Source organism: Marmota monax, unplaced genomic scaffold (genome assembly GCF_021218885.2).
Source record: "Marmota monax isolate L192 unplaced genomic scaffold, Marmota_monax_Labrador192_F-V1.1 WCK01_AAM20220418_F8-fsc00167, whole genome shotgun sequence".
NCBI lineage: Eukaryota > Metazoa > Chordata > Mammalia > Rodentia > Sciuridae > Marmota > Marmota monax.
Genome location: NW_026694116.1, coordinates 551,481 through 572,992, shown reverse-complemented (window position 1 = coordinate 572,992; position 21,512 = coordinate 551,481). Strand labels below are relative to the sequence as shown.

At 51.1% G+C, this 21,512-nt stretch overlaps 1 protein-coding gene and 1 long non-coding RNA gene across 3 annotated transcripts; one reads left to right on the top strand and one right to left on the bottom strand.

Moving 5' to 3' along the window:
• Positions 1-869: 869 nt before the first annotated feature.
• LOC124107540 (uncharacterized) lies at positions 870-9,505 on the bottom strand. Its single transcript, XR_006856457.1, has 2 exons — positions 9,270-9,505; positions 870-955 (listed from the first exon to the last, which is right to left on the bottom strand). It is a non-coding gene; the product is annotated as an uncharacterized LOC124107540 (long non-coding RNA).
• On the top strand, positions 9,502-19,585 carry Arrdc1 (arrestin domain containing 1). 2 transcript variants are annotated; one of them, XM_046465683.2, is made up of 9 exons: positions 9,502-9,670; positions 10,098-10,217; positions 14,446-14,556; positions 15,012-15,062; positions 15,160-15,314; positions 15,506-15,688; positions 15,770-15,946; positions 16,026-16,461; positions 16,538-19,585. In XM_046465683.2, the coding sequence occupies exons 1-9, from the start codon at positions 9,553-9,555 to the stop codon at positions 16,600-16,602; spliced, it is 1,416 nt and encodes a 471-aa protein (XP_046321639.1). In that variant the 5' UTR covers positions 9,502-9,552; the 3' UTR covers positions 16,603-19,585. The 2 variants fall into 2 exon arrangements, with proteins under 2 accessions (XP_046321639.1, XP_046321640.1); XM_046465684.2 differs by lacking the exon at positions 10,098-10,217 and having other exon boundaries at positions 9,504-9,670.
• The last annotated feature ends 1,927 nt before the right edge of the window (positions 19,586-21,512 follow it).

The window sequence follows — 21,512 nt, the reverse complement described above, 5'->3', positions numbered from 1 at the left end:
GAAGCAGGAAGGTTCTCTAGGCAGTGATCAGAAGCACAGAGTGGGAGGTGATAGTGTTTGGACATGAGTGGTAGTAGTAGTCTGTATGTTGGGTAGTCCTGATTGTGCTGCATTAACAAGCAACCCTGAGTTCTCAGTGGCTTAGCAAAATAAAACTCTATTTGTCAGTTATAGTATATGTTAAGTTTACAAAACAGTATTAATATAGACTAAATAAGAGAGATATCCATCTGGAGGTATAAATTTGTCATTCAAGCCAGGTGTCATGGCTCATGCCTGCAGTCCCAGCAGCTCAGGAGGCTGAGGCAAGAGGATCGTGAGTTCAAAGCCAGCCTCAGCAACTTAGTGAGGTCCTAAGCAACTCAGTGAGACCCTGTCTCTAAATAAAATATCAAAAAGAGGGCTGGGGATGTGGCTCAAGTGGTAGCACGCTTGTCTGGCATGCGTGCGGCCCGGGTTCAATCCTCAGCACCACATACCAACAAAGATGTTGTGTCTGCCAATAATTAAAAAAATAAATAAATAAATAAATATGTTTTACATTCTTTAAAAAAAAAATAAATAAATAAATAAAATAAAATATCAAAAAGAGCTGGGGATGTGGCTCAGTGATTAAGAACCCCTGGGTTTAATCCCAGGTACCTAATGGAAAAATAAAAGATAAATTTGGCATTCATTGGTATACTTATTGTATGTAACGCTCTTAGTCCTTTTGGGCTGGTATAATAAAATACCCTAGACTTGGTAGTTTGTAAATAATAGAAATATATTTAGCAGGGGATATAATTTAGTGGTAGAGCATTTCCCTATCATATGTGAGACCTGGGCTCCATTGTCCAACACTGCAAAAAAAGAGTAAAAACTGAAAATAAAGTCCAAGATCAATTTACTGCAGATTCAATATCAGGTGAGGGTCTGCTGTCTCCAAACATGGCACCTCTTGCTGCACGCTCACCTGGAAGAAAATTAAAAAATTAACAAACATTTATGTATGATGTGTCAAAATGCATTCTGCTGTCATGTATAACTGATTAGAATAAAAAATACATATTAAAAAAGGTAACAAACACTTTCAAGCCCTTTTACAGAGGTTTTTAATCCCATCCATGAAGGCAGAGCCCTCATGGCCTCATCATCTCCTCAAAGCCTCACCTCTGAGTACTGATGCACTGGGATTAAGTTGCACTATGGATTTTGGAAGGACACAGGCATTCAAACCATGTCAAAAGTCAGAAAGTTGGGGCTGGGGCTGGGGCTGGGGCTCAGCAGTAGCACGCTGCCTGGTATGTGTGAGTTCAATTCTCAGTACCACATAAAAACAAAGATCTATCAACAAAGAAAAAATATTTTTAAAAAATCAGAAAATTGGGTGACATCACTGTGGGACCAAGTAAGACAGAAAGACTGATTCCTGGCCTATTGTACAAAAGTGGAAAGAGACTGGAAAGAAAAGGATCCAGAAAGGAGAACTAACATGTCAGACAGAAGGGACACCAAGAAGGGTGGTGGCCTGGAAGCTAGGGAAGACAGGGTGTATGTTAGCAGGAGGGGTCCCCTGTGTCAGACTCTGCAGATAGGCCCTATTCGGTGGCACCTGGAAATAAATCAGTGGATTTTAGCAACCTGACCATTGGTTGATTACCTTGATAAGTACAGTTTCAGTGGAAAAACAGATCTAGTTGGTTTAAAAAGGAATGGGAGGACAGGAATTGGAGACCATGAGAAAACTTCTATAGCATTTTGTCAAAACTCTTCTATAGCATTTTGTCAAAGAGGAGAGTAGAGAAGTGGGGCTGAAGTTGGAAAGAAAGGAAGTCAAGGGAGAATGTTAGTTGTTCAGGGTGGGTGGCCACGCCTGTAATCCTAGTAGCTCCTGAGCCTGAAGGAGAGGGATCGTGAGATCACGAGTTCAAAGCCAGCCTCAGCAACTGATGGAGTCCTAAGCAATTTAGCGAGACTCTGTCTCAAAATAAAAAAATAAAAAGGGCTGGGGATGTGGCTAAGTGGTTGAGCCTCTGGGCTCAATTCTTGGAGAAAGAGAGAGAGAGAGAGAGAGAGAGAGAGAGAGAGAGAGAGAGAGAGAGAGAGAATAAATAAAAGGAGAGATTTGTGTAGTGGGAGATAGCATGCATGTCTGTTTATTGGTGGGAACGAACAAGTGACTTGCTTTGCCAGTGGGGTGCTAGGAAAGCAAGTTCTCCTTAGAGAAGGAGAACAAGTTATAAAGGAAAGGATGGGAGACGGGCAGAGAAAGGGAGAGGATGGAGAGTTACTTCTACAGGAGTGCATGTCTGGTTCCTGTCAGTAATAGTGAGGGGAATCTGATGGCTCTGGAAAGGCAGTGTGTGTTGGGGCTTGGGGGAGTTCTCTGATGAGAAGCTGCTGCTTTCTTAGTGCAGTAGAAATCACTGGTAGGAAGTGAGTGTGAAAGAAGGACTGGCCCTTCTAGCAGAGAGGGTCAGGAGTGGCACACCCACTTGTGGCAGGCGCCTGAGGGGCAGAAAGCACAGCAGGGGGGTCAGCAGGAATGTGGAATGGAAACCAGTCACCAGCCCAGTCTGTAGGCTGTCTCTGAGAAGGCAAGGAGAGGTTGGATTGGACAGGACTGTGCTCACTCTAGGTGAGCAAGAGGGGAAGAGGCTGGAGGAGTAGGAGTGGCTGTAAGGCTTGTCCTTGGCACCAGAGCTAAAAGACACCAGAAGGGTGTCATCAGTGGTTCGGAGGCCACAGTGGTGGTCCAAAAGATTGTTGGCACTGGAGGGAGGGTTAGAAGGAGAGGAAGTGGGGGACTCAGACCCCAGGAGGACTGGACTTGAGATTGTGGAGGGACTGCTGCTGTTGCTGCTGACCACCACATGCTTCAGTTACCTACTGATGTGCAACAGACTCCCCCAGAATGTAACTGCTTAAGTAAACACGGATTTGTCATTTCTCACAGTTTTGTGAATGGACTGGAGATCTTCTGCCTCACATGGTGTTGGCTGGGCCCCTCACTGGGTTGCATTGGCTGGGAATTCAACTGCAGCACCTCACTGTTTTTCTCATTCCCACGGGGTGGGGTGGGGTGGTGGTGGTGGTTCCCCTTGTGGTCTGGCCAGATTGCCAGGACTCCTGTGTGCACAGGGGCTGCTGAGCCTGGGCAGAGTCCTGCTCTTCTAGCACCCCACTGGCAAAGCAAGTCACGTGGGCAAGCCAGGTGGTGCAGGAAAGTTGACACAGAACTTGAGGACAGTGCTGTGGTATGGATGAGGGTCCTGGAGGCTTGTGTGGAAGGCTTGGCTGCCAGGCTCTGGTTCCACTGGAGGTGTGTCACCTCTAAGAGGTGGGGCCTAGTGGGAGGTCTCCTGCTCCTAAGAAGGAATGTCCTTGCAGGGGATGTTGGGGCCTTGGCCCCTCTTCTATTTTTTTCTTTGCATCCTGGCCATAAGACCAGCAGCTCCTTCTATCACATGCTGCCTTGATGTGCTGCCTTACCACAGACCAGAGACCTGGGCTGAAATCTCCCAAGCTGTGAGCCAGAATAAACCTTTCCTCTTTTCAGGTTACTCAGGTGTTTTCTTACCTAGTGGGCACTCATGCAGGGGCTGCCAGTGTAACTGCCTGCCACTACACAACCTCTGGCCCCACAATTCATGCCATTCTATATGACAGTGACACTTGAGTCCCTGCAATCTTTAAAATTGCCATCTCATTCAGGAGTTAGGCTAGAAGCCCAGAATCCTGTGGTCTGTAACAGGTCCAGGTGTGGAGAAGGCATGTTGGTTGTGGTTTCTTTTGCTCTATAGACCTGTAAAGTAACAGACCCATTGTCTGCCCTCCACACCCAACATTCAGTGTTGAAACAGGAGCACTGATGTGGACACCCTCATTCAAACAGGAGATGAGTACCCAGAATCACTGGTACATAGCAGTGTTGAAACCCAGCTAGACACCACCAGCCCCTCAGCTCCAGGGCAGGCACTGTTCCTGCAGGCTTGGCCTGCCCCTTGCAAGAATCCCCTGGTCTCCTGCTTCAGCAGTCTGTTTTGTTTCCAGTGCTGGGGATGGAGCCAGCGCCTTGTGCATGCTCCCACTGCCTCAGCAGCTCTTGCCCCACCCCCCCACTCCTGGCTCCACACTGAGTCACCTTTCCTTTTCTGTAGGAAATGGCTCCTGTTTGCAGCTAAGTTGCTTCCTCAAGCCTGCTTCTTGCTTATAGAAAGTTGGGGGCCCAACAGTTTCCTTTATTTTGAACACTGCATCTTTTAGTTCAAACAGATACTATATTTTTAAAAAGTTTGTGTGCTGGCTATGGTGGCATGCCCCTGTGATCTCAGAGACTTGTGAGGCTGAGGCAGGAGGATCAAAAGTTTGAGGATAGCTTGTGTAACTTACCAAAACTGCCTCAAAACACAAAGGGCTGGGGTGTGCCAGTAGTAGAGTACTCCTGGGCTCAATCCCCAGGGCTCAACCCCCAGGGCCACAAAATGAATAAATTTTTTAAAAATGTATGAATGTTCCACACATAAAATTGTAACTCACCTCACTAGACACAAGCTGTGCCACAAATTCTCTTACTGTGGGCTTCAAGTCAGATCTATTGGACAGTGCCCCTGCCTGAAACCTCTCAGAGACCTCAACTAGGGGTCTTATGAAGCATCTGGAATAGCTGGTGACCCTGAGGGTGTGTCTTGCAGGTAATATCTTTGAGTTTCATCTCCTTCCTAATGCCCTTTCTTTTGGGAAATTTTTGCTACCTGGAGAGGCTGGAAGTGAGAAAGCATTTTGTTTTCCAACTTAGCAAAACTTGTGTTGAAATATATTCTCTAAATATTTCTGTTTGGCTTAAAAGCAGAGCAGTTCCTACTTATAGTCCTTCTCTCTATTCTTATTTTCACTTTACCATAAATAACTGAAGGAAGCTGACTGGCCCTTTCAACTTGCTGTCAGAAAAATTAGGTCCTCAGACCTGTGTTCTGTTCTGTGCTGCCATGGGCAGTGGTCTCATGAAAACACACGGCTCCACTTTCTCCATCTCTGAGGCCTTCTCATGACCCTTCTGGCCTTCTCCTGCTACCTGGCTCCAACGTCAGTGCCACATTTCAGAATTTTATTTTGGCAGTATTTCATTTCCAATTCAGTTATTTATTGCTGCATAGTAAACCACCCCCAAACATAGTGACTTATAACTACTCATTTTCTCATTATTCTAAAATCTAGGTTGGGCTCAGCTGGTTGATTCTGCTGTTTCAAATTGTCACCATCAACTCCTTTCCTCCTTGTAAGTGTGTGCTGTACCCCACACTTATCTTATGATTGCTTTGATGAAATAAATATAGAAGAAATTTCAGGGACTCTGAGCCTAGCCTTAGGATTATCAACTTCTACTTCTTTCTCCTGGGGACCAGCCACAAGATAGTCAGTCCCACTTTCTAGACACCATTGTGCTGTGTGGAATCCCAAGTAGCCATGAGGAAAGTCCATATGGAAGAGAGAGATATCAGATCAGCCCCAGCCAACTGGCATGTGTGTATGTGTAATGGGCATCTTGAATACCCCATCCCCAGCAGATGCCATTCATCAAAAGAGCCTCCCAGCTGAGTCCAGCCCAGCTTTCAGGATAATTAATTGGGGTGTTTCCTCCTATAACCATAGATGGCTGAAACAACTGGGACCACTCATACAGCTGCAGTCATCTGGGGACACAACTGAGGCTAAAAATCCAAGATAGCTCCACTTACATGTCTGAGCTTTCTGTCTCTCATGCTCTCTCTGCAGGGTAACCAAATATTTCCAAATGGCAGTTCAGGGCTCTTCAGAGCCAGTCCTGGAACTAGTGTGGCATAGCTCTTGTTTCTATCCTACCAGTTAAAGTAAGTTACCAGGTTACCAGGTCAGCTCAGATTTAACAGCAGGAGATGGAGCCCACTTCTGATGGGAGGAGCAGCATGGATATAAAGGGATGAAAGGAGTTGTTGGTGGACATCTTTGAAGATCAGCCACCAAGCTGTAGGAGGTTGCTGCTGAAGTCCAGTGGACATTCTTTTTTTTTTTTAGAGAGAGAGAGAGAGAGAGAATTTTTTTTAATATTTATTTTTTAGTTTTCGGCGGACACAACATCTTTGTATGTGGTGCTGAGGATGGAACCCGGGCCACACGCATGCCAGGCGAGCGCGCTACCGCTTGAGCCACATCCCCAGCCCCGTAGTGGACATTCTTGAGGAAAGGAGTCATGAGATTCAGAGGTTGTGTTAATCGTGTTTTTAATTTTCTGAGTTTTATGATGCTTTACATCCTGGAGCTGTACTAGTTCTGGAAAGTCTGCCCCTTTCAGGGGCAGCTGATTGCTGGAGATGGCTTGCCCAGGATCAAGTCTTTCCTACACAGACTAACCCTAACCCTAACCCCACAGCCCACCCACCTCCTTTATCTGACTTACACACCAAGCCTCCATTTCCCTGCCCTAAGCCATGCCAGAGCCAGGAACCAGATGACCAGAGATCACCAGGCCAGAGCCTGCTGAAATTGTTCAACTGTTCAGTCCTGCGCTCTCTCAAGCTGGCCTCCCTTACCTTGTCCATTCCTTCCTTCCTTCTTCTTCTTCTTCTTTTTTTTTTTACTTGGGATTGAACTCAGGGGCACTCCACCACTGAGCCACATCCCCAGTCCTATTTGTATTTTATTTAGAGATAGGGTCTCACTGAGTTGCTTAGCGCTTCTCTGTTGCTGAGGCTGGCTTTGAACTTGCGATCCTCCTTCCTCAGCCTCCCGAGCTGCTGGGATTGCAGGCATGTGCCACTGTGCCTGGCTTGCCCATTCCTTCTTGTGGAAAACAAAATGAAGGTCCTGTGCCATGCTGTGACCCCACAGGACCTGCTGTCTCTTCCTCCTGGGAACTGTGAGTACTGAACTCTGTCACCTCAATCATGTCAGTGGCAAAGGGGACAATATCAGGCAGCACCCAAATGTCAAACCAACAGAAGTCAAAAGGAATGTGATTCAGAAGGGAGAGGACAGTGTTGTATTGAATGCTGCTGGGTAGAACCATGTGGACAGGACCTTTGCAAAGCAAAGCCCAGGCAGAGGCCAGAAGGCTGGAAGGATCACCTAGTGTAGTTCCAAAGTCACTCAGAATGTCTACAGGAGTGGAATTGCAGAGAATGACAGTCAGGAGCTGAGATTACAATGAAATGAGGGGACAGAACAGTTTGTTTGCAGTGACTGAGAAGGTGGTAAGTCAAAATTCTGAAAATATGACACTTAAAGCTGGGAACTTTTAGGGTGAAGAATGGTCTAGAAGGGTCGTAAGGAGCTGGAGGGCACCTCCCTGCCTCCAAGTCCAGAGATATCTGAATTGTGTGAAAGAAACATCTACACTCGCAAGGCTCCCAGAGAAGTCAGATTCCTGTTAGTGCAATAAGCAGAGTGGATCATACAGAGACAAGACTGAGGACAGCATCTGTGCTGATGTGGATCCCAGGGGAGCAGGGTGTTGATGAGAGATGGGGTCAGGACAGAGGATATGCAGAGCCCTGTGGGAGCCCTGGGATAAAAAACCACCTAGGTCCTCCACATGATTCTACCCAACAACATTCAGCACAACTGTCCTCTCCCTCCTGAAACACATTCCTTTTGACTTGTGTTGGTTTGGCATTTGGGTGCTGCCTGTCATCATCCCCCTTCCTATTGGCACCCTAGACTCCTTGTTCAGGAATTCCCCCATTTGCACCATCCTGGCAGGAAGATGTGGAGTGACCCATCCTCCTGGAACATGGGATACTAAGGAGCTTTGTGGGGAAATATCAACCAGGCCTAGGACTACCCCAGGGGACCTGAGTCCCTCCTCCTTTTGCTGGATACAGCAAGACTAGCGTCTGGGTTGTGTCCTGAACTCTTGACCCAAACACCTTAGACATCAATTGCCATCTGTACACCAGTTACCAAATATTTAGCCCTTTGACTCCCCAGACTTATGCCTGGAAGTTGGGTGCCCAGAACACCTGAGACTCAGAATGTCATGACTCCTGTTCCTAAGAGATGTACGTATCTTCTCCATTGGAAAAACGCCTCCTTTTTGCCAGCTGTCTGGCAACTGTGATTCCCCTCCTCTCCATGTTAGATACTCCCTGGCTTCTCTGGGTTTTGTAGCCCTTTCCCCTAGACTGTGCATGTGAGTTTGATTTGCCCCTGGTACAGGTGCTCCTTCATTTATGACAGGGTAACTCCTGATAAAGCCATCATTAAATAAAAAGTGGAAATATCCTAAGTTGAGAAGGGCATTTAATACCCTTGAACTACTGACCATCACAGCTGACCTTGACAGTGCTGAGAACACTCACAGCCTACAGGTGGGATAGTTGTGCAACATAACAACCTTTTGTAATAAAGTGTTGAATATCATGTAATTTATTCAGTATTGTTCTGAAAGTGAAGAGCAAGGGTTGCATAGGTTGGCTTTTGCATCATGGTAAAAGCAAACATTGGAATGTTGGGGATATATGCATTTGAGTGTCTCCCCACCTCCCAGTTCACTCTCTGCAAAAGGACTTTTTTTTTTTTTTTTGTACTGGGAATTGAACCCCAGGGCACTATAACCACTGAGATACATCCCCAGTCCTTTATTTATTTATTTATTTATTTATTTAGGTACCGGGTACTAGACCACTGAGCCATATCCCCAGCCCTATTTTGTATTTTATTTAGAGACAGAGTCTCATTGAGTTGTTTACGCCATGCTTTTGCCGGAGCTAGCCTTGAACTCGTGATCCTCCTGCCTCAGCCTCCCCAACCACTGGGATCACAGGCGTGCGCCACCGCGCCCTGCCCCAGTCCTTTTTATTTTATTATTTTTTAAAAATTTGAGTTGGGGTCTCTCTAAATCTCTCTAAGTTGCTGATGCTGGATTCGGACTTGTCATTCTCCTGCCTCAGCCTCCTGACTTGCTGGGATTACAGGTGTGCGCTACCGAGATCTGCAAGGAGGGAGACCTTTTAAAAAAGATGAATCCTAATATATTCCTCCTGATTTTACAGTCATCTGCACCTCTGCCCGGCGGCCCCAGCCTTGATTCTGGCGCCTGGTCCCCTCTCCAGGGGCACTCGCTGCCCTGGGCCTCACCGCTTAGCATCTGTCTTCAGGACCTCCGCGCACTCGTGGCTTGCTCAGCACAAGCGTCCCCAGGAAGCTTAAAGAGCATACCTCTCGGCGCGGGGGACGGGCCGGCAGGTTAGGGGCGTGCGGTCTGTGGGCGGGTCGGTAGGCGGTTCCTGGAGGCGTGGAGGGGACCGTACCTGCACTCTGCTGTGAGTCCTCGAGGGCAGATCCTAGATGTGGTAGAGGGTCGGGGGCGGATCCTCGGGGTGGGCTTTTGGAGGATCCGTGGGCCTGGGGAGGATCGCTGGGCTCAGGGCGCGCCGAAAGCCGGTCCTTTTAGCTAATCGGGGAGGGTCCTCGGGCTCAGGGCTGGTCTTGGGGCGGGCTGGGGGCGGTCCTCGGACTCGAGGCGGATCCTCGGGGCGGGTCTCGGAGCTGCGGCCCCGGCGGGCGTCAGTGCGCGGCGCAGGAGGCCGCGGCATGGGGCGGGTGCAGCTCTTCGAGATCCGACTGAGCCACGGCCGCGTAGTCTACAGCCCAGGGGAGCCTCTGACCGGGACCGTGCGCGTGCGTCTGGGGGCGCAGCTACCCTTCCGAGGTGGGCGCGGGGTGCCTCGGGGGAGGGCGGTGGCCGCGCCCGCACCTGCCGCGGCCCGAGCTCCCGGAAGCGGGTGGTTCACGCTCTTGGGGCCTGGGTCTGCAGTCCTCGGCGGACCCGGCGGGCTGCGGGAGGGCTGGGTCGCGGTTGCGGGTGCCGCAGGCCCGTTGTTGTTGTTGGGTGGCCGGCATCGGCTGGGGCGGAGCAGGCAGGCAGGCCCGTTGGCCCAGTCCTTCCGCATCTGCCCCTTCCTGTCCTCTCCGCTTAGGGGCAACCAGAGTCCGGGTGAGGGCCTAGCACCTGTCCACCTTGCCAAGGCTACTGCGACCGTGGACATACCCATGACTCCGACCTTCCTCATCTAGTTGCGCTCCGCACCTGCTGGGCCCTCATCTGAAACCTAGCCTTCTGGGTCCCCTCTCTTAAGCCACCAGGCATAGGGGCAGGCTCTTCCTCTTAAGAGCTGCGGCCCCGCGGGCGTCAGTGCGCGGCTCAAGTGCGGATCCCCAGCAGAGTCCACTGGGCACCTTCTTACAGTCTGCCCAAGGTTTGTCCTTAGGGGCAGTATGTATTGGCTCATCCTGGTATCCCTTCACCCTAGCCCAGCCAGCTTCTTGGAGCTGAGCCCGAGCCTCTGCTGATGCAGGCATCTGGGACTTTGGGGCCTGGGATCGGGTTCCACGGTGGCATTGATAGGACACTCTGCAGGTATGGGGCTCCTGTGCTCAGTAGTAGTCATATTGTTGCTTCCTGGGGACAGGGCTCCGAGAGGGACTTGATGGCTGAGCCCTCAGGGTGTGCTGGGCAGCATGGTGGCCATTGCCTGACCCCCAGCTCTGAGTAGAGGTTGGGGTGGGTGTCCCTGTGGGATGTTTCTCTACGTTGGCTGCTTCGACAGAACCACGGCTGCAACTTCCCTCTGCACCTGATCTCCCTGGCTTCTGCACTGCTGGCAGCTTGTACTTCTGGTGAGGACAGAGAGCTGTCATCCTCCCCTCAGTGGTCTTGGGCTGGGTGATGGCTTTCTGACACCTGACCTTCTGAGTTGCCAGGTCTAAGAGGAAGCTGAGTTGTAGGTGCTTCCCTCAGGCTCTGGGCTTGGGTTTCCTGGTGATGACTTTGTTGCCTCCTCTCCTGTGTCCCCACTTGGAGTTTGCGATTTGGGTGGGGGCAGGTGTGGCCATCAGAGGGGATACAGCAGCTACAGGGCAGTTCTCCTTGGGCACAAAAGACAGGTGAGACTCAAGGCTATGTGCTCCTGGGCTAGGAGGAACCCGCAGTCAGGAGAGAGGTCTTGTGTAGAGCTCACCACCTGGATTGTCCATCTTCCTTCCCTCCCTGGATGGGCTTAGGTTGAGCAGGTCATTGCTCACCACAGTGACAGAATGGGCCAAGCTCCTGGCTTCCTAAGTCCCTGGCCTCCTTGTGGTAGGTAGAGGGTGGATAAATGGAGAGCTGACCCTATGGAGGCCAAAGGAGCCCCAGCACTTGGTCCTGACTATAAAATGTGCCCAAAAGTGGAGATATGAGCTGGGGCAAGAGGTTGGATTATTCATATTGATGGGGGTGAATTTGCCAGGGTGCCACTAGGTTTTCCTTGATCCCTGCCTGGAATGGAACAGGAAGGACCATCGTTCTTTTAAGTTTCTGCTAGCTCCAGTAGGTGCTGCAGGGAGACCCTTCACTCCCCATGTGGGTGGCAGACCTGCCCCAAGGTTCCCGGATTTGCTCATTGAACACTTGTCCGATGAGTAGCAGTAATGGTCAGCACCCAGCCATGAGGACACAACTACCTAAAAGCTGATGTGGAAGGGAATCCAGGAAGGAGCAATTTTCTGAAGCCTGAGGTGGGGCCAAGTAGGGTGGCCTTGTACTCTCTTTCCTCTCCTTGACCTCTCATTGTGGGTCAGATGCATGTCTCCCCATTCTCCATGGGTCAGCTTCATGTACTCTGGAGGAGGCCATTCTGGTTATTCTCATGACACAGTTAGGAAGCAGGACAGGTAAGACTTACTGAGAGAGTCTGACAGAGGCTGGGCTGCCTCCATTTTGGGGAGCCATTGGGGTTGGGACAGATTTTGAGAACTTTGGGACCAGGACAGCAGTGAGTGGAGGTCTTCAAGGTCAGAGGGCTGGATGCAAGGGAGGGGGCTGCTAGGCAGGTGGACACACTGGTGTGAGGAGAAAGGTCCTGAAGTTCCTGTGAACAACCTGTTCCAACCAAGACTGACTCTGCTGGGCTGGTGCCTTGTGTTTTGCTATGCCTCGTGCAACAGTTTGGAAGCATTTATACCTGAGTGCTTGGCTCGCAGGCCTCACTTTGGGGAGGATGCCTTGCCAGTACACCCCTGCCCCCATCCCATGACCTTGTGACAGGCACTTGCTGGTGTGAGCACCTCACTTACTGCCAGGAGCAGGTAGCCCCACATCGGGGAGGAGGAATGGGGCTTCAGGGTCACCACCAAAAAGCAGCTCCAACATTAAAGTTTGAAAGTGAAGGAAGCAGGGTGACTAGGTGACTGCCCCTGTACTGCCATCATGAGAGTCTGCACTCAGAAAGAAGGGTATGCTGTGTCCGGTGCCTCTCCAGCAGCAAGGAGACCCTTTCCAATGTGCCCTGTGGTCTCCCCTCACTTCTCTTTGGGCAGAACTGCAACTGAGGGGCTGGGGATATAGCTCAGTTGGTAGAGTACTTGCTTCACATGCACAAGACCCTGAGTTCAATTCCCAGCACCACCAAAAAAAAAAAAAAAAAAAAAAAAAAAAAGGAATTGCATCCTGAGATCCTGCCTGATCCAGAAATTTGAGAAGGCAAAAACCCAACCTCTCTCTGCCTCTGGTCTTGACCAGTGAAAACTGGCTCTGTGGGGAACTCCCAGCCTGACCTGAAACTCTGCTGACCAGCAGAGGAACAGCTCCAGGCTTTTGGTGAGGAAGTAGCAGAAGTACTGTGTGCCAGCTGTGTCTCACCATCCTGCTGAGAGAGTGGGCAGGCCGGGTCCTCCACAGAATCCTTAACGTGTTGGGAAGATCACAGAGCCCGGGTTCCCTGGGTTGGATGCTGTTTGTTTTTCTGGGCTCATGTGGCTCCATGTCCCACACTCCAAGGGGGTTTAGGCTGGGTCCTTGATGTTTCATTGAAGCCTGGATTGCTGCCTCCAGTAGTGTGTGTTCAGCCTGCAGGTGATCATGTTTTCCATCTCCTACCTAACACATGTCAAAGTGCTTAACATTTGCCAATTTGACAGGTTAAAATTGAAAGTAATCACACTTTCTCTGATTTGTAGTGGGGAGGGGGCATCTGTTATGTAAAAGTCACGCCAAATGGATGGGGTTGTAGCTTAGTGGTAGAGCACTTGGCTAGCAGGCACAAGACCTGAGTTCCCTCCCTAGCAGTGAAAAAAATAACAAATCACCCTAAGCTAAATAGCTCAAACAATCATTTTGTTGTTTGAGTTGAGGGTTAGGAATTTGGGCAGTGGTGGGCAGTGCATGTCTTCAGTTCTGTCTTCAATTCTGTTGCCGACTGGAAGAACTGGAAGCACCTCCTTCCCCTTCTAGCATTCTTGGTTGGTTCGGGCATCTGCAGGATTCACCTGCAGGATCCAGGAGGAACATGCTCTGTTCAAGAGGGTGTGTCCAAGCACACAACATCTCTAGCCCCCTGGATAACTTTTCTAGGCCTGCTTTCACCCTGGTGTTTCTCAGGCTGGCGTAGATTCCAAATCAGGGCTGAGATCAGTGTGATAGGCTAGCCTGGCATGGAGGCTAAGGAGAAAAGGGTGGTACAGGGGTCGGGGACAGAGGCCTGGCATCAGTCAAAGGGAAGAGGGGTATATATGTGGAGAGCCACTTGGGGCTGAGGATGAGCCAGGGTTTGCAGGAGGAGTTCTGAGGGTGATCCCCAGGAGGCCTGGGCCACAGGGTGTGGCTTGCCTAGGCAGACCCCAGGTGAGGCAGGTGTGGCTAACTCTGGCACTTGGACACTACATGTTCCTCCCACCTGGTGGTTTCATTAGAAAGGCATCAGGGTCTGAGCGATCTTCCCCTCACGTGGCCCCATCAAGTCTGGGAGAAGCACAAGGAAAGGAGCAGAATCCTTGATCTGGCCCTGCAGGGAGAAGGGTGGGGTGGAACTGCAGGGTGCTTGTCACTGACTCCCACCTAATCCTTGCCTGGGCCTCTGTTGTGCTGTGGTTCTGTTGGGTTGATTCTCCCTGTGCCCAGCCTTGGCTGGTCTGATTTTCCAGCCATGGCTGCCTATCCACAGGCTCTGGACATGTTGGATTGAGGAATTGGAGTTTGGCTTTCAGTAGGTCCTGATGGGGCCCTCCCGCTAAATCAGCCTCCTGGGCAGTGCTGCCCAGGAAGTCAGGGGCCCCACCCTTTGGGGTGGCAGACTGTGGACCTGCTCAGGCAGGTCTGACCACATTCCTGCAGCGTGAGGGTTGGCAGTTAGCTTCCTGGAGCATGAAGGGGTGCCTTCCTGCCTAACTGACTTGCAGTAGTGGGGTGTCCCAAGAATCCCTTATAGGGGCTGTTTTCACAGGTCTGGTGGGGGGCCAAGGTTACCATTTTGGGGGTTACTACAGGAATAGGATGAGCCACCCCCTTGAATGCCAGGACAGATGAAACTCAGTTCCTTTGCCAGCCTGGCTTCCTGGAAAGCACTCTAAGATCAGGGATGGCTAGGGTGTTCTTGGAAAGGCAGGGGCTTCCTGTCTGGCTAGGGTGCTGCCAGGCTGGCTGGGGCTCATGCTTTCCTCCCCTTGCAGCAATCCGTGTGACCTGCCTGGGTTCCTGTGGGGTCTCCAACAAGGCTAATGATACAGGATGGGTGGTGGAAGAAAGCTACTTCAACAGCTCCCTGTCATTGGCTGACAAGGGTGAGTCTGTGAGCCAGTCCCTTATAGCATCCAAGTGGTGACCCCTAGGGCAGCCCTTGTCTGGAGTTGGCCTGTCTGGCCTCTCCACATCTGTCTCTTGGAACCCTGTGCTACTTCCCCATGGCTGTGTGCCCTGGTGGGCTTCTTTCCCCTGCAGGCACTGTGGCATTGCCTCAGAGTGTCTGGGTGGCTGAAGGGGGCACCCTTCTTTGGTGCTGGATCTGGGTAGGCTCTGACCTTCGTGTAGCCATTTTATTCCCCTGTGCGCCCCGCCTCCCCATTCAAGCCAAGTTCTCACCTGCAGCCTTTTGCTCAGGCCAGGGCTATGCTGCTGTGCTGAGATGGATGGGGAGACCAGTGTGGGCTGGGCAGCTGCAGGGCCACTGCTGTCCTGGCACTGTGGCTGCCCCATGGGCCTCCTGAGGCTGGCCCCCACCTCCCTCCTGTCTCTGCAGGGAGCCTGCCCGCTGGAGAGCACAGCTTCCCCTTCCAGTTCCTGCTTCCTGGTGAGAGCCCAGCTTGAATGGCTGCTAGGGACAATGGCCTGGGAGGGTAGGCCCCATAGGTGGAGTTGCCAGACGCCAGTTCCTGCTCTCTCCCTAGCCACAGCACCCACGTCCTTTGAGGGTCCTTTTGGCAGGATTGTGCACCAGGTGAGGGCTACCATCGACACTGCACGTTTCTCCAAGGATCACAAGTGCAGCCTTGTATTCTATATCTTGAGCCCTCTGAACCTGAACAGCATCCCAGACATTGAGGTGAGGATGGAACAGTGACCTCCTTGGTGGTCCCCATCTGTCCATGGTGCGGGGCAGAACTGAGGGTTTGGGTGTAGCAGCCTTTGTATTGAGCTGATCACTGGTATCTGGGGCAGGATTGAGAGGGCTTGTCCCAGTGCTGCAGGAATTCTGTTCACATTCACCTGCTCCCCACTTCCCTTTCTGTCTAGCAACCTAACGTGGCCTCTGCCACCAAGAAGTTCTCCTACAAGTTGGTGAAGACAGGCAGTGTGGTCCTCACGGCCAGCACTGATCTCCGAGGCTATGTGGTGGGGCAGGTGCTACGGCTGCAGGCTGAGATAGAGAACCAGTCGGGCAAGGACACCAGCCCTGTGGTGGCCAGTCTGCTGCAGGTCAGTGAGCTGTGGCTACTCAGGCGGAGGGACGGGTTGGTTGCCAGCCTTCCCAGGCTCATAAGCTGTTTTTTTCCTCAGAAAGTGTCTTATAAGGCCAAGCGCTGGATCTACGACGTGCGGACCATTGCGGAGGTGGAGGGTGCTGGTGTCAAGGCCTGGAGGCGTGCGCAGTGGCAAGAGCAGATCTTGGTGCCTGCCTTGCCACAGTCGGCCTTGCCGGGCTGCAGCCTTATCCACATTGACTATTACCTGCAGGTTTGGTGCTGCTGAGGGTGGGGTGGCCTGAGGCTGGGTGGCCTTGACCCTGGCCCCTCACCACCCCCATCCTCCCCAGGTCTCCATGAAGGTGCCTGAAGCCACCGTGACCCTCCCCATCTTTGTTGGCAATATTGCTGTGAACCATGCTCCCCTGAGCCCTGGGCCAGGCTTGGAGCCACCTGCTGGACCCTCACCCCCAGTGGTGCCTTCCGCACCACCCCAGGAGGAAGCTGAGGTTGTGGCTGGCGGCCCCCACTTCTCAGACCTGGTCTCCCTCTCCACCAAGAGCCACTCACAGCAGCAGCCACCACCTGCTGTCTTGTGTTCTGTGCCTGTCGCCCCTGAGCCCTGTGCTCATGATGGCAGTCCTGCTCCCCACTCTCTGCACCCTCCCTTGTGCATCTCTACAGGTGCCACTGTCCCCTACTTTGCAGAGGGCTTTGGGGGCCCAGTGCCCACCACCAGCGCCTTGATCCTTCCCCCAGAGTACAGTTCTTGGGGCTACCCCTATGGTGAGTGGGAAGGCCAGGGATGGAGGTTGGGGAGGAGATGCCACAGCCCCTTGCAGACACAACTCTCTCCCCACAGAGGCCCCACCTTCTTATGAGCAGAGCTGCAGTGGTGCAGACCTTGGCCTGACTCCCAGGAGCTGACCCTTGAGAGCTGACCTCATGCTACCTTTCCTGGTGGGCCTGGCCTCTGCCCTGGGATGGGGTGCCCAGGGCCTCGTGCCTTAGCTCTCTGCCTGGCCTGGCCGCTCAGGACTCATGCCTGTCCAGGCCACCTCTTGGCTGGAACAACCTCTCTCGGCTTCCCTATTGTCAGCCCTCTTCTCCCTGAGGTCGAGATGGGGGAGACAGGGACCAGAGACTAGAGAAACTCTGTAAATAAAGTGTTATATTTGTAGAGCCTGCCTCTACAGGACAGAGGCTGGCCTGCCTCCATCCACGGATGCCCTGCAGCCTCCGGCCTGTGTTGGTTGGACCTGGTGCTCCCACCTTTTCTTTGGTTCTGCTCCATCTTTGCCCCCTCCCAGATGCATCCTTCCCCTGCGAGGCCCCTGCCCACAGTGGAACCCCCTCCCTTGGGCCTTTGGAGGCTGTTAACACCAATGCTCAGCTGGCTCTGCAGGTCATGCCTGTCTGCTCTCACCCAGGACCATGCTTTGAAGACTATGTTCTAGGCTTCCAGAGCTAGATAGGTGGGGTACTGTGGGCAGTGTTTCCCAGAGAGGCACCCTGCTGCTCTAAGGGAGGGCCTGGAGGTGCTGCCTTTGTTGCTCCATGGGAATGACTCAATGGGGGTGGTCAGGGTAGATTTGGGCCACATGACTTCTCTGATAGAGTGGAGAGATACTAGGTGTGTCAGCCACCTTGGCTGAGTAACAAGTTCGTGACTCTTAGGGAATAGGTCACATACTCACTAAACTGATTGCACCAGAGGACAGGCCTGGTAAGTGGCTGTCATCCCTAGGCTGTAGCTTCAGATGGACAGATGGACTATGGGCTGTCACTTGCACACGCTGTAGGCCAGCCCTTGCAGTTGGCAGTGTGGGCTCTGGCCAGGTAGCCTTGTACTCAGCTAACACTAGCTCCCTGGGACAAGGGGAAGGATGACAACTGAAAGAAGGCGGACAGGAGGCTACAGGTGGGTTAGTCTGTAAGCACATGCTAGAAGTAGTGCATCTACTTCCAACCCAGGAAAGAGGCCTGGGTTGGAGTCCCATCTTGGCCTCTAGCCAGTGCCACCCCACAGGTGCTTGGTTTCCTGGCTTCCATCACTTGTGAGGGTGCCAACAGTGCCTGCCTCTCAAGTCTGTCTAGGTTTAATAAGCACACATCACCTGATGAGAACTGTGGATATGTGGTCAGTGGCCATCAAAGGAAGGCAGGTCTACAAAATTGGAGTGGGAGGCCTGCCTGTAGCCTACTTGTCACATGCATTTGTGGTCACATTTGCATGGTAAGGGGTTTCCCCCACATTTTAACTGCATATGTTCATCTAACAACTATTTGTCTCTTGTATTATTCTGAGCACACAAAACAGTGCTATCCTAGGGATAAGACAGATAACATGCCCAGTAAGAATACAGGGTTGTCATGTGACATGCAGGATACAGAGCCAGATAAAGCAAAGGGCTGGGCGATCTCATTGTTAACTAGAGGTACACAGCAAAGTGAACCCTGCACATACTAGAGATAAAAGTTTCCTGGAGAGGTCAGAGGAGGTCCTAAGGCAGGAGTGGAGATGGAGTGGGATAGAGGGAGGGTGGGTTGGGAGCTCAAGGGCTTTGACAGAACAGTTGAATCGCCCTAAAGAAAACTGGAATGGCACTTAGGGCTGTCCATTCCTCTTTATCTGTGTACACTGACACTGCAGATGTAGCAGAGTCATTTTTCTATTTTTTCCTCATGAGACTGAGTCTATGACTGTCAAGACTCAGAGCGTCCTTAGTTCTTGGCAGTGAGAACATCAGTTTTGCTGTATGCTTTTCTCAAGTCTCAGGGACAGAAGAGACAGATTTGGCCACAGGAAGCAGGTAGCCTAAAAGGCTTTATGAGGCTCTAAGTACATTGTCCAGCGAAGGGTGCTTGGTGTGCAAGAAAGTCCTTGCCCTGTGCATAGCAAGTATGTGCCTGGGGATAGCCAGGGGCAGCATCTCATCTGAGAAACCCCAGTCCATCAACCCTTCCAGTGTGACATCACTCCCAGCCAGAGCACCCATTCTTAACCAGAGCTACCCCCTAACTGGGACACCTCCCAACCAGGGCACTCCTCCATACTGGAATACCCCCTTCCCATTCAGGACACCACTGCCAGCTGGATCATCTCCCTAGAGGGGAATCCCCTCTGTGCAGTTTCTCAATCCTTAGGACATCCTCCCAATCAGAATACATGTGGAGTTGGGACATTCCCCTAGCTGGAATCCCTCCTAGCAGCTGGGGCATTCCTCCCTACCAGGAACCTGGGACCTTGCCCAAGTAGGGTCCCTCCTCTAACCAGAGCACCTTCCTCCATGCCAGGCACACCCCATAAGCACATCACCCCTCTGCTGCAGACCCCCAATTGGGGCACCCCCCTAAAAAGCAACTCAGGATGACTGCCTTTGTGAAAGCTCAGGAAATCAAAATGTATCTGGGTTTAGAGGTTAAGAGTTGAGCCTTGAGTTCTTCACCCTAGGCCTGCCCACCAGAACACCAATTTACAGTCCCTCTCATCTGCAGGGGTGTGTTCTACGACACTCTGTGGATGACTGAAATCACATGTGGTACTGAAACTTGTACATACAATGATTTTCCTTACACATACAGTAAAATTTAACCAATGAATTTGGTATAGGAAGAGACTGACATTAGTAATAAAATAATTAGTTGGGTGTAGTGGCCCATGCTTGTAATCTCAGCAGCTTGGGAGGCTGAGGCAGGAGGATCATGAGTTTAAAGCCAGCCTCAGCAATTTAGTGAGGCCCTAAGCAACTCAGCAAGACCCTCTTAAAAAAAAATACATATATATATATATATGGCTGGGATGTGGCTCAGTGGTTAAGCGCCGCTGGATTCAATTCCTGGTACACCCCCCACCCCGCAAAATAGAAGAATTATATAATGTACTGTAATAAAAATTGCATGACTGTGACCTCTCAGCCATCTTATTGTTCTGTATTCACCATTCTGTAAGTGCCTATGTGATGGGAGGAAGTAAGGTGAATGGTGTAGGTGATATAGCACTGGGCTACTACTGACCTGATCATGCTCTAGGAGAGATCACCTGCTTTGGGTGATCCTAGACCTTTGAGCCATCATGGTATGGGTGGTTGGATGTCGCAGATAATGTTTTCTTTTTGTGATGTTGGGGTGGTGGAAATGGAGCCCAGGGCCTCATGCATGCTAGGCAAGTGCTCTACCTCTGAGCTCCAGCTCTAGCCCTTATTTTGTTTGAGGCAGGGTCTGGCTAAGTTGCCCATTCTGTCCTTGAACTTGTGATCCTCCTGCTTCAGCCTCCCAAATTGGTAAGATGACAAGTCTGCATCATTTGTCTGGTGTAGTTCTCCCCCTGCCCCCCAACTTTTTGTAATAACATAGAAATTGGAAGTTATTTTGTCTTTTCAACAACAACAAAAATTTGCTGTAGAGACTAGTCATTTGGTGATCATATAGGTGAATTTATTACTGAGTTCCATCCAAGGACTGTATTCCGAAGGCTGAAGCAGGAGGATCCAAATTTAAGGCCAGTTGTGGCAATCAGTGAGAACCTCTCTCAAAAAAGGGCTGGGGATGTAGCTCAATGGTTGAACACTTGTCTAGCATTTGGGGCCCTGGGCTCAAACCCTAGTTTAAAAAAAATATTTCTGGGGCTGGAGTTGTAGCTCAGGGGTAGAGTGCTTGCCTCGTACATGTGGGGCACTGAGTTCAATTCCCAGCACCACATTTAAATAATCAAATAAAATGAAGGTCCATCAACAACTAACTAACTAACTAAATAAATAAAATAGTCCTTTGATGTCTGTTCAATTTGAAACACTTCAGCAAATTTTGGCATTGTCCCCACTTCTCTTTCAGTGTCTTCTGCCGATGACTCAAGTTCTTCCTTAAGAACTTTTTCCTTAGTCAATGCCTTCAATTCTACTGGAAATAGGGCAGCAGCTTCTTCACCGCTAGAAGTTTTTGTTTTGCAGTCCAAACCTATTCTTTAGTCTGTGTAATCATCCCTTGAAGTAAATGGCTTGGTGCCCTCTATTTCAAGGGCTTCCTTGGGGAAGTCTTGTTATAGGCTCAATGCCTTCTGGACGCTGCCACTAATTGCAACACGTTTCTGTTCATTGTCTACCCACAAATTTAATACCTTGTGCACCTCAAAGCAGTGCTCACAGGCACTGTAATCCTACTGCTCCAGTGCGAGGTGCGACAGGGAAGCTAGCAGATTTCTTTTTCTTTCTTTCTTATTTTATAGGTACTTTTTTTTTAATATTTGTTTTTTTTTATCTTTTAATTTTCGGCGGACACAACATTTTTGTTTGTATGTGGTGCTGAGGATGGAACCCCGGGCCGCACGCATGCCAGGCGAGCGCGCTACGCTTGAGCCACATCCCCAGCCCCTCTTTTTCTTTCATAATTGCACGGATGGGAGATCTTCCTTACCTAGGAGGATCTTATCAACCTCAGCATCCGGTTTCTTTTATGAAGTCGAGAACTTTCTTTCTTTTTCACTTAAAGGAAGCATTGTGCAGCCTCTCTTTGGCACATCCGAATCGCGGAGGCGCTCAGGGGCCATTACCAAGAAAATTAAAGGTGCTGGGCCGCGCGCAAGCTCTCGATGCCCACAGCCGGCGGCCGCCTGAGCGGCCACGGGGTCACAGCGGGCAGCGCCTGCAGCGCGGATACGCTGCGCAAAGGGGAGACAGCGGGACTCCCTCAGCTATCCAAACACAGCGCGATTGAAAGCCTAGGGACCAGCCAGCCCGGTGGCCACGCCTGTCACTCCAGCGACTGGGAGGCTGAGGCAGGAGGATCTCAAGTTCAAAGCCAGCCTCAGCAATTAGGGAGACCCTTTTATTTTGACTTTC